Raw genomic sequence first — 12,380 nt, forward strand, 5'->3', positions numbered from 1 at the left:
GATCTTTGAACCTCTTCTTCCCCCTGAATTATATCTTCTGCTGTCTTTTTGAGATGATATTGATGCAAAAGGCAAACGGCAAGCAACATAATTAGCACATCTCGAATACATTGTTCACTGCTGAATTTATCTGGTTTTACGAAAAGAGAAAATTTTGTATTTATGAATTTTTAAATCAAAAAATGTATAGTAAATAGAAAAAGAAATATTTGTTGTATTAACGTGAAACAGAATCGATGGAAATAATTAATATAATATTAATAATTTTGTGAAGTTTTTGAATTTACTGTTTTGACAACATATACAAAGAAGGATTGACGATTGCAAAGTGTACGGTTAATAATAATCATAAAGCGATTGTGGCCGGTTGGAGTCCATACTTATAGCAAAAATTTGGCGACGTATCAGAATGGGTATTACATGGACAAGCAGTTTTTTACTAATATTGCCTTAACAATTGTTGTTAGAGGTTGTGCGCCTAGGAAGGAGCGCTTATTTCAAACGTGAAGCTTTTTAAAAGTTTTTAACCTTACGAACTTTAAAATGAACATGTTACTAAAAATGGAATTTATAGAAACACGTCATACTCGAGTGTAGTTGTAAAAAGGAAAGTAAGACGAGATAAATATATGGCTCTCTTAATTACTTATTTATTTTACTTTTCATAGGAGGTAAAGCTTTGCGAATATTTTCCTTGGATAAATTGCTTCGAATTCATAGAAAGAATATAAATTCACTTCCCATTATGACTGATAATAAGATGTGAACCCCAAAAAATATTGAAACCCGACTAAACGAAACCCTCCAATACACCTTGCAATTTCAATCCTTGCAATTAACGTAATGGGCAATAGTCAGAACAGCGACATATATTCTGATTAAAGATGAACATTTCTTAATTATCATTAGACTATCTTCTTTTCCTTTTTAACAAGAGACATAACGACATTTAACATAATCATCTAATAAAATAACAAATTTTTCATTGTATTTCACTTTGTTTCGTTTATTGCATTGTAATTAATATAAATAAGATTCGACATTTTATTACATAACTATTACAAGCAATTTCATTTAATCGCCTTAGCTTCTTAATATTCAATTTCGTTATGCTAAATTTCGAATCTTATTTATATAATTTTGTGCCAATGGATTCTTAATTCCATTTTCATTGAAAACTGTAATTCGATCTCTGGACTACCTGCTGCAACATTGTCGACAACTTCGCATTAATCGGTTGTAAGAATTCCCGCAACAACGATCGTAACTAAAGAAACGAGTTGTTGTTTTATCCGGCTATTTGCCAATACAAAAATCTTTAAAAACAACATCAAGAATATTATCAGTGCTAACATGACCGATGATTATCTCTATACATCTGATAGCTTGGCGCAATTTTTGTGCGGATATCGCCATGTCCTTATAGATTTCTGGCGAATAATTGGTTAGAAAAAGCGTCATATGCTGAACGCATTGTTCCAAAAGTTGGCGGTAACGGACATGGCTGAGACGAGGAGCTTCAGCTAAAGGAGTACCGCATCTGAAATATACGAATGATAAGGTTTCATTGACATTTACAAAATAATACTTACAGTTCCTTGAGCAGATTTTCAAATGCATTTAGAAATTCCTTAACTTCTCCGTTTCCTTTACAGGAAATGCATATCAATTCCGGAATTTTTTTCATAATTTGTAGCTCTTCAGGATTGAGTAGATCTGCTTTATTAGCTATAAATTGTACACGCCTTGGTGCTAAAAGCATACTTTCATGTAAATCTAAGTTTTGATAATGCTTTTTAAGGTAATCATCCAGTATTTGTTTGGTATGTACTTGATACTTATTTAGTTCCCATGCATCTAATAGAAAAAGTATAAGATCGGCTTGTTGTATACACTTTTTGGCTCGTTTAATACCCTCTAGCTCAACTTGATCCTGTGTTGTAAGCCGTAGACCGGCAGTGTCGGTAAATCGTACTGGATAACCACCAAAATTATGAGTTAACTCAATTATATCTCGCGTAGTACCGGCGATCTCGGTTACTATGGAAACTTCGCGTTGACACACCAGGTTCAGAAAACTACTTTTTCCCACATTTGGGGCTCCCGCAATTACTGTACGTACTCCATCGCGTAAAATTTCACCTCGACGTTGATCGTTTACATGATCGCTAATTTGCTCACGTACAGCCTTCAAATCATTAGTAAGATTAGTTATTACATCATCTTCAATGTTTTCGTCTTCGGCAAAGTCTATGTATGCCTCCAAATGTGCAGCACATCGTATTAAAACTTTCCGCCAATTGCCATACAACCTTGAAAGGGAGCCACTGCTTTGCAATAGAGCCTATAGAAGAATGTTTTAATTTATTATTTTTTTATTTTATTTATTATTAAAAAACAAAATCTTACTTGTTTTCTTTGCGCTTCGGTTTCGGCATGTATTAAGTCCGCTAATCCATCTACTTCTGTCAAATCTAATTTATTATTGATAAATGCTCGCCTTGTAAATTCTCCTGGTACAGCGGGTCTCAGGCCGGGCAGCTTTCCCAAATTTTCTAACAAAGCTGCAATGACGGCCGTAGATCCGTGTACCTGAAATTCGCAACAGTCTTCGCCAGTGTACGACGATGGGCCTGGAAACCATAGAACTAGACCTTTGTCTATCATTTCTGTTGTTTCCGGCCTATATAAAGCACGCAAGTAAGCGACGCGAGCTTTGAAATCATTTTTATTGCCAACGATAGCACGAAGTGCTTCTCTAGTGTGCGGTCCCGAAACTCGTATCACTGAAACACCACATTTACCATAAGCCGAGCTCAAAGCAAATATTGTTGCGTTTGCTTCGCTCATATATCGTTTAGCAGCCACAACCACAATTCGATTTAGAAACATTTTGTCACTACTAACATCTGCAAATGCAGCCGTTGTAAACAAGCATCAGCTGTTTTGCTGATATGCCGCAAGCGTTGCAAAATAGAAAATAAGTCATATTTTTTTTATTTTGCAATGCTGGCGTTTCCACGCTTTGGATAACGGGTGTGTCGTAATGCAATACCAACGCTGCACATTACTTAAGGGAAACATATTTTTTAATCTACATCTGGATCTGGCTTTGTAGGATGACCAGGCGGTAAGCGAAGAGAAAGACGTCTCTTCAACTCTTGCCAAGCTGCACACATTTCGACTTTTCGATCTGTAGTGCAGTGGGGATCCATACTTGTATCCAATCTACAAACCTTCTGACATTCGGAGTAACAGGGGTAAGGTGCGGGTTCTTTTTTGCAGCGAGCAAGAGACGGCCCAATGGATATGTGGCAGGTAGGGTCGGGACGCGCGAAATCACATCCCTCCGCCTTATAGCAACATGGCATTCTATGTTTTTTGGGAAAAAGGCCTTTACACGGCAACCACTCTCTATGTTTATTGGACACTTTGCGAGCTATTCCGCATAGTTGGAGTTCGTCCCTTTTCCGTGGGGGATATTCTGTCTTTGTTCGCCTAGGTCTTGTTGGCATGGGTTTTGTTGGAATTTCCGTCGAGCACATTTTTACCTCGATTATCTTCAGTGGAGGGCAAGATACCCACGTTTGTGAATATTTGCGTTTTTTATCGCTTGATTCGTAGCAAAGTTCATCCATTCGAACGCTCAAGTTTCCGCAGGTTCTACTGCACCATTCAGGATGTTTCCACATGCCAGTTCCGGGATATGTGGCATGTAGATTTTTCTTCGCAAGTGTTTCTTCTCTTCTTTCAGAATTGGGGTCGCATCGGGGCTCAGTAGCTTTAGCGCATTTCTTCCGTAAATTATACCTGTAGCTGATTTGCGATTTATATTCTGAATTGTACCTTACGGACTCTTTTAGGAATAGGCTTGCTGTGAATGGCAGACGGAAGCCAAGATAATTAGCACATTTCGAAAACATTGTTTTATTCCAAATCCTTTTTCTTTCTTTCCTAAAAAGAAAATTTTGAATTTTTAAACTATTAAGGTAAAAAAGAATAGAAAATAGAATAAGCCAAATTTCCAATTTAATGCGGAATGAACGACGCCTAAAATTTTAAATTAATAATCAATAATCAGTAACTTTATATTTTTTATTTGTGAAAAAGTTGACAGAGTAGCTCCAAAGTATTTTTAGTCGAAAATTGGAATTGTCTCCTTTATTGTTTCTCAACTTATGATAGTATCATGATAATACGAAAAGGAAAAAATAGAATAAATACAGGACGAATTTGCAAGAGGCTGCGTGATATTCGCCATTATTATTTGGTTTCTCATGAAGTCTATCAGACACAATGTTTTTATAAAAATGAAATTGGATATGACGCTTTCGTGAAAACCAAGTATTATTAATTGGATTTTAGGATTTAAAGTATTATCAGTGATGGGAAGATCTATATTTTTTTTAAATATATAATACTTTTTTGTTTTTTTGTTTGGAAAAATAGAATGGCTCAGTTAATGAGCTAAACGATTATTCAAATATTATTATTGCGAAAAAGTCGGTTTTTTTAAATTAATTTGTGGTTCGCGGGTATTTTGTAGTCGCTTTCTCAAATCGAATGAAAATATTTTATTTGTGAAAAAACCCCAAAAAAAGTTTTCTCAAATTGATCATTGCGTTTATTTCATTTGACTTTCCATTGTAAAATCAATTACAATAATTTCATAATACTTGGAACTTTGAATTGTCAACAGGTGTTGAAAGTATTTATTCTAAAATTTATACGCATTAATATTAACAATAGTATTAAAGGCCGAAAATAATAAGAACTGGTGGAATACGAGAATTCGCTTTGGATAACTCGGATTGACTTTTTTTGTGAAAAATATCAGTTTCAATGTCTTGAACAAGAAAAAGAAACTTAAAAAAAAATTACTGAATTCATGGACGAATTTGCTGAATAACAGAAGAAGAAGAAGGTCACGCGGTGCGCTATAATTTTGTTTTGAAACACTAACTTTTCTCGGATCGGGAAGAAGAATCCTTATTTGCTTATTGGCAATTATTTCAAATATTACGCTGAACTGTGATAAAAAACCCTGTGAAAGTTTTCAGAAGTGACACCTTAATAAATTTTCGATATTTGAAATCTAAAATTCAATACGAAATCATTTCAAAATGGAAAACACAAACAAAACTAGTAACTGTTTCTACAAAATAGCTAATACAAAAAGTGCATTATGTCCAAATAAGAGAAAAGACAACAAGTAAGATATCTGGAAAAGTGTCACATCGCAATTTGGAAAAAGGAAAAACGTTACATTCCACTTGCGGAGCTCATCTCACTCAAAGAACATCACTACACACTCCGTCCTCATTCCATTTCATAATTTGGCTGCTTATCATCTCTAAATATACAGAACTTAATTTGAAAAATATGGTTTGGCCACAAGGCCGCACCATCTCCCTCAAAAGTAGGGACATTAAAATCCCCACGCGCAGAGTTTGCTCCCAGGGAGAAGTGATCATAGTGTGTTTGTTCAGTCCAGAAAAGTTGCTTTGCCACCGAAATATTTAAATTTTTAAATATTTGAAGTTTTTCCTGGATGTAAGCAAACGTTAGAAAGCGTTTGACAGAGTCGATCATCATTTTTTACTTCGAAAGCTAAGGAGATTGGTGATTTCTGACATCGGTGTGCAGTGGTAATTATCTATCGAAAGGTACGGAAAGGTGTTTTTTTTCGTTTTCCTTATTCAAGATTGATTCAGGTTTTGCTGGGGTTGCCTCAAGGTCACTTTGGCCCGCTTATGTTTACGATATTTTTAAATAATTCTTCTATATGTATCAAGGAGTCTAGGTGCTTGATGTTTGCGAACTAACTACAAGCCATTGTGTCTTTTAACTTCAGTCAGACGTCAATAAATTGATTGAATGGTGTAGGGTGAACGGTACGTTACTAAACTTGAAAAAATGCTATAAGCTATCCTGTTGAATCATATTGAATCATGATGCAGTAAAGCTGAATCGCGTCTGAGATTTATTAAGAGACGAGATAAAGAATTCTATGGCCTTATGTTATAAAATATTATGTTATATATTGCTTTTGCTCGACCAATTTTGTAATACTCATCTGACACTAAGTTGCAGATGTCACATTGACTTAATCGAATCCGTATAACAACGCTTTATACTCTTTGCGCTATGGGGTTCAGGCTGGTATTCTTATTAGGAGCTTATGAAAACTGGTTGATGCTCATTGACATACCCACCCCGGGACGTAGAAGCACGATAGTTGGCGGGTTGTCTTAATTGTTAAATTAATCGAAGTTATAATATATTCCCTGTTTCTACTTCAGGGAATCGCTTTTAATAAGCCTGGTAGATTTACGAGGCACTATGAAGCAATTTACTCGTCACACTGCCGCACAGCTACCTTTCAGGGTACTTTGTACTATATATAATACTAGTCTGTCTTTCTTTGATTCTCACTGGGTTCTATATAACGCTGCTGTTTTATGTATACGCCACTAGCATCCTTACTTCCATCTTGCTGGTAACACACCGATTCCTTTTTCTGGTTACCGAATTATTTCTATTTCATGAGGATCGCTATGATTCTTTCTATAACCTAGTTTTTGGTTACTTTTTCATTTCTACAGCAATAATGCTTGTCACGTTTTGCTATTTTTGTTTACCTATAAATTATCGTTTGTATCGGCTGATAAATTTTTGCACATAGCTGAATAAATAAATAAACGAATAAATAAGATAGAGGGAGTGATGAGAAACATGTAATGGTTTATAATGCTTTTTTCTGACGTGGAATAAGGGACCTTAAAAATATAGGGGCCCAACAAACGGGTTTCCCCTCTAATGGTTTAAAGCATTCGCTGACCATTATTTATGATCAATTTCCCTAACAAAATCAATAGAATAAATAAACGCGGTGGACATAAAGTCCAGTTCTACTTTCTAAGACATTCGCCACCACAACGGGAATAACTTAATGCTTAAATATATCTCTCCTAAGTCCTCATTGGAACTCCCTATTTAGAAACCGTTTTAAGGTTTTAGTGATGGGAAAATATTGATAATCAGATGCGATGATGAACATTGATGTTTGATCCGGTAAAAGCGGATGAAGCGTTGTTTTAAGATTTCCAACATTCTCACCAATCATGGGAAGTAAAATTTATGAAACAGCAATACAAAGTAAAAAGACTCCTCAATAAGACCTCAACGAGTAGTGAGGTCAACAGAGGGTGAGATAGTTTACATATCCAGAAAGGTAACACACAACTAAAGACGCGCCTGCCGGTTTAGAGAATTTTGATAAAGCTAATTGAAGTCACCCTCCAAAGCGCCACATCACGACCGTGGATGTATTCAATTATTTAAATTGATTCAATTTCTGAAAGGAGAGCCCGAATTTCCGACTAAATGGAGCGCCAAATGAATATGTCTAAGTTGTTGCGTAGTTCGCTAGTAAATCGTACGTATATTTAGCGGTGAAAGTGGTAGTTTTTAGGATTTTTATACTTAGTAGATTATTGGGGACGTCTGCTCTGTTTATAAGTTACACATTCAGTAAGCGCGTATGAGAAGCACCCATTAGCCTTTAGGGACATACTAGAATTGATCTTAATGGATGACGCCGCCAAGATGGATGCAGATGCAGTTTATTATTTTACGTATGAATGGCGAAGAGAACGGATATAATAGCCGATAAGAATAGAGAACATAATTATTGTAATTACAAAGACTTTACTTTCAAGAAACAATAGCAATGTCAAATAAAAATCAGTCGCAATCCAGTTTTCGACTATCAATGAGGAGTCCAAAGGTTAAAAAAATGAGTCCATAACTAACAGAAGTCCAAATAATTATTTATAACAATATACCTACTTGAAAGATACCGATCTACCGGACTGAGATTCGAATCCGCGACCACTGGCAGCCTTGGGTATTATCCATATGCGGTGTTCGACTTATCCTTTCATATGCAGCACGGACCTAATTTTAGTCCCGCAGAAACTGAAGACGCACCCTAAAATTGTACTATGGCCCGCAAAACCATTTTTGCTGGCCAAAGTCAATTTTTTTGACATTCTCCAATTCTTGTTTTATTATTGGAATCTGATGGCAAATACTCCAAAGCAACAGAAAAATAATTTTGTTATCGTAACAGCCAAGTGACAGTTACACGATAAGTCGTCAAATTTGAAATTGTTTGATACATTTATAATCAGTAGTAGTATGGTTGTTGTTTTATAGTGCTTATTACCAGAAAAGAACGGGAGCAGTTAAATTGAGTTAACATGGAGATGAAAGGCATGTGCATCAATTTATTAATACGAAATACATCCAACGTAATTGGTATAAAAAATGATATCACTTGTCTCAGAAGCCTTTTCAAGTTTTATAATTTACTTGATTTGCTGAGTTTATCTAAGCTTTGACAATTTTGTTTAAGATTGTTAAGCTTAATATTACAAACCGAAATTGGTTTACGGTTCTCGATAAACGTACGTGTGGTCTGCCATTGTCGATAGGAAGAAGGGAAGGTGAAAATTCTCGCGGTGATCAGTTCTTGACCTTTTATGTCAACATTATTTATTATAATATTATATTATTAATATATATATATATTGTAGTGTGACCGCATACCGTCGTATGCATCCACTACAATACATATAGTATTACACATGTATATCTTTGTCATTATTTTATATACATAATGTTTTTGTTGTAGCAAAGCACTCTGTGTCCCTCCCTCTCTCTTGTTAATACAAAAACACAAGCAAAAAAAAATAATAGCGTTTTATTTTCTTTTCGATCTCTACATGTCATGTATTCTACAATATTCTGGATTTTCCTAATCTTTTTATAGCTTATTTTCATTGAAATTTATTGAAGTAATTGGTGGGTATAACATTTAGAGTTCTTCAATACTAAATAAGTAAGGAAAGGAAAACAACTCAAATTTTCTACTTGCGTCCTGTTTGGTTTTTTTCGTATATTCGCAATTAAATGCAAACCATCGCCTATATCGCCTATATTCGCTTAAGAACACAGAATTGGACATGTTTCTGCTTTGTAAACGTTTGAGAGAGTGTAACAAAATAGCCAGAAACTATGGACAGAAGCTTTGCCCGTACATGGGAGTGGAAGAGTAAACAATCACTCGCTGCTAATAAACACCGCTACTACTGTTGTTAATAACAGAACCAGAAAAAGTCCGTAATAATCTCCTAGTTTGAATTTTGAACGGAATGGTGGACCATCTTATCATTCAGTTTTCTCTGGTTAAAACCTAATGACATATAATTTTTTCCTCTTCTCTCACTATTGAACAATCACCTATGCAGCTTTGCACGTGGGATACATGCTTTGTACTTGCATAGTTTTAATAATTATATATATTAAACGCATTTCAATTCCTAAGACACCTTCGCAAAACACTATCGATTAAAGAAAAAATATATGTTTTGATGCGTTCCTGTATATGGGGAGTGACGCAAGATTTTTCAGAAGTACTGATTTCTGCGTAATTTATTAAGGAAAAAAAAAAACCCGTTATATTTGGTTATGGTCTCTCATTAAAGACTATACACCACTAAGCTTAATGATGTTGTTCATACAACGACTGCCTTCTATGGGAACTAGTCGAAGTAGTTCTCCGATGCGAATCATTTTCAATAACGTTCGTTCTTGGACCAAACAGATCGGGGAACTAAATTTCACCTAAATATCTTGAAAATTACGACCTGCATGTTGACACAAGGAAGACCGATTCGCCGAGAAACAAACTTAAATCGATGCAGAAAGTGATTTTCAATCTTTTTGGATATATTTCAAGCCCTACTGTGTGTTGCAGATATTCGCACAAACGTAATGTAGCCCTGTGTCACAAATAGTGTAGGGTATAGAAAAATCATCGATACTTTCAGATGATTAGATTAGCAATAGGGAACCACAAGTTGGTTAAGAGGTAAGACGTTAAAAATTAGAAGCTTAACTTGACAAAACATGGGAGATGCGATATAAACAATTGTTGCAGTCAACTAGTTAGTTTCAGCTCTCATAAGTTCTTAATACAAGACGGATGTTGGCAACTAGAAAACAAGCTATCAGTAGTTTTATATGAACTGGTTAGCAATGACGTTACTCTTTATTCAATGGGTGCTATGTGTAATGACGATTACGGTCGTAAGTGGTACGTATGCGAAACGGGAAAGAAAATCTTTCACACAAATAAAAAGTGTTTTATGGTTTTTCCTTTAAAATGGAATGATTTAAGTTGCTGTTGTTCTTGTTTTCTCATAAAGCTAATGAATGTGCACTTAACAGTCAATGCGTACCTATAGCTGATTGCCCGTTTATCCGAGATAATTTCAATTTAATCAAAAGGAAGCCCTATTGCAATTTGGAAAGTCGTGGTGCAAATGTATGCTGTAGGAAATCATCACAAAATTACACCCAACCGAAATATGTTGATTCGCGTGTCGTAAGAGGTACAGTAATTAATTTCTATACTGACGTTCTTAAAAATCTTTCGTAAGTATCTTTCATGAGCATGGATAACACATGTCTGTCCGTTCCTCCGCATGCGTGCAAGCATTATAATAACAAAACAAACGTTATTCTAAAAATATTTTTTTTAAATTGAAAACCAGATTGAAAGAGACGGCGCTGCTGCGGAGGTTTTCTAGTTAAGATTAGGTCACAAGACATAGCTTAGATAGCATATTTTGATTGTGCCAGTCTCATGCACATATGTTTATAAAACATATTTGCTTCACTTTTAATGTATATTTAAAGCATCTTGCGTTTTCCCTAGAGTGCAGATCCTATGACAGTGTGCCAAGTCTACAAAATCCATTAGAAGAAGGATGTCACTACACATCTAACATCGTTGGTCGCTCAAAAGCGGAACCTAAAGAGTTTCCTTTTATGGCATTAATACACACTAAAAAGGGAGACGTGATTGCTAAGCTTTATGGTGGTGCTTTGATTAGCAAAAAATATTTGTTAACATCCGCTTCCGCTTTCGGCAGCAGCGAGTAAGTGAACATAGATTTCTTGAAGGTTCCTACATAACAAAACCGTTATTTTCATTTGTAAGTCCTCTCACTTACTGGGTGCGTTTAGGAGAATTGGATCACGGTACTAATTCGGATGACGCTTTGACGCAAGATATTAAAATCAAAAATTTCATACCTCATCACCAATATTACAAGACTAAACTATCTAAATTCCATGATATTGCTTTGATCGAATTGGCAAAAGAAGCAATCTTCAATGATTACGTTCGTCCTGCGTGCCTATCTCTGGTGGATGATAATGATTTTCGACAATTTCTATTTACTGGCTGGGGTTTTCCTAAAAGGGAACCTTCAACCCATTTACATAAAATGAAATTAGATCGTCTCGAGGATGCTAAATGTTTTGATATGCTCCAACGCGATGGTTGGGAAAAAGATATTAACAATCGTACAAATATATGTGCGACCCCTTCTACTGGCGACATCGGTAACTGTCTTGGAGATGGCGGTAGCCCACTTTTTGCGAATCACCCCGAGTTTCCCTGTCAATTCCTCGTAGTAGGCATCTTGTCATACGGTCGCGGATCGGCTTACACTGCTTGTGGAACTAAAGACGATCCTACTGTTTACACCAGAGTCAAATCATATATCGATTGGATACAACCTATCGTTTGGGACTAGACTTAAAAATGAGAATGTTTTTAATAATTTACTTGTACACAAATAACGTCAGGTGCGTGTGCACATTAAAATGCGTTTTTGTAACACGCTAGAATTGTATGTAGATACCACAATTTATTAGTAAATTTTCCTTGATTTAATTTGAAACTTCGTCAAACCGAAAGGCTGACTTGTTTCTGTATCTTCAGTAAGTTATTAATATGAAAGGCTATGCGATTTGTCTACCTTGGTTTTTATATCGTTTTGGTCTTAGAACAAAGGCTAACAGAGATAAGCTTCAGAAAAGTAATTAAAGCATATAAATGTTAGCATTAAAATGTAAGCGGAAGAAGAGAGCATGTTCACCTTTCGACACTTCGTTGAGTTTCTTGAACGTTGAGGTTAACGCATTGAACATATCCTACTCCATTTTCTAGGGAAGGTTCTCTTCAGCCAAAATATACAGTGTGCTTTAATTGGATCCTCTCCTCTTCCTCTCGACGAGCAGACCTCGATGTTTGTTATATACTACAGAGGCAGTATGCACGGTGGTTTTAGTCAATTAGTTCACAATTCTCCATCGGGTTAATAAGTTCTTATTACAAGACGGACGCTGGAAAGTATAAAAAAAATAAAAAAACCGATAATGTTAAATGATCGAATTAGCCACAGAGAAGTTTTTGTTGGGTTTAAAACTATTTAATTACTCTCACACCACCAGTTATAAGT

General features: G+C 35.5%; 2 protein-coding genes across 2 annotated transcripts; one reads left to right on the top strand and one right to left on the bottom strand.

Moving 5' to 3' along the window:
• Window positions 1-1,039: 1,039 nt before the first annotated feature.
• LOC119638943 (tRNA modification GTPase GTPBP3, mitochondrial) lies at window positions 1,040-2,926 on the bottom strand. The gene is made up of 3 exons (XM_038036083.1): window positions 2,410-2,926; window positions 1,593-2,344; window positions 1,040-1,540 (listed from the first exon to the last, which is right to left on the bottom strand). Exons 1-3 carry the CDS (start codon window positions 2,890-2,892, stop codon window positions 1,297-1,299), a joined length of 1,479 nt encoding a protein of 492 aa, XP_037892011.1. The 5' UTR covers window positions 2,893-2,926; the 3' UTR covers window positions 1,040-1,296.
• A 7,088-nt stretch (window positions 2,927-10,014) lies between these two features.
• On the top strand, window positions 10,015-11,830 carry LOC119638961 (phenoloxidase-activating factor 3-like). Its single transcript, XM_038036119.1, has 4 exons — window positions 10,015-10,162; window positions 10,275-10,460; window positions 10,787-11,009; window positions 11,072-11,830. The coding sequence occupies exons 1-4, from the start codon at window positions 10,090-10,092 to the stop codon at window positions 11,670-11,672; spliced, it is 1,083 nt and encodes a 360-aa protein (XP_037892047.1). The 5' UTR covers window positions 10,015-10,089; the 3' UTR covers window positions 11,673-11,830.
• Window positions 11,831-12,380: the final 550 nt, after the last annotated feature.

This window comes from Glossina fuscipes, unplaced genomic scaffold (genome assembly GCF_014805625.2).
Source record: "Glossina fuscipes isolate IAEA_lab_2018 unplaced genomic scaffold, Yale_Gfus_2 111, whole genome shotgun sequence".
In the NCBI taxonomy this organism is placed as follows: Eukaryota; Metazoa; Arthropoda; class Insecta; order Diptera; family Glossinidae; genus Glossina; species Glossina fuscipes.

What these genes read in the sequence shown, in the direction of transcription:
- LOC119638961 (XM_038036119.1), top strand. Translation starts at nt 10,090, where the DNA reads ATGAACTGGTTAGCAATGACGTTACTCTTTATTCAATGGGTGCTATGT. An exon ending in TGATTCGCGTGTCGTAAGAG is followed by an intron (nt 10,461 to 10,786) that starts GTACAGTAATTA and finishes CGTTTTCCCTAG; the next exon opens with AGTGCAGATCCTATGACAGT. An exon ending in TCCGCTTTCGGCAGCAGCGA is followed by an intron (nt 11,010 to 11,071) that starts GTAAGTGAACAT and finishes TTCATTTGTAAG; the next exon opens with TCCTCTCACTTACTGGGTGC.
- LOC119638943 (XM_038036083.1), bottom strand. Translation starts at nt 2,892, where the DNA reads ATGTTTCTAAATCGAATTGTGGTTGTGGCTGCTAAACGATATATGAGC. An exon ending in CCGAAGCGCAAAGAAAACAA is followed by an intron (nt 2,345 to 2,409) that starts GTAAGATTTTGT and finishes ATTCTTCTATAG; the next exon opens with GCTCTATTGCAAAGCAGTGG. An exon ending in GAAAATCTGCTCAAGGAACT is followed by an intron (nt 1,541 to 1,592) that starts GTAAGTATTATT and finishes CGTATATTTCAG; the next exon opens with ATGCGGTACTCCTTTAGCTG.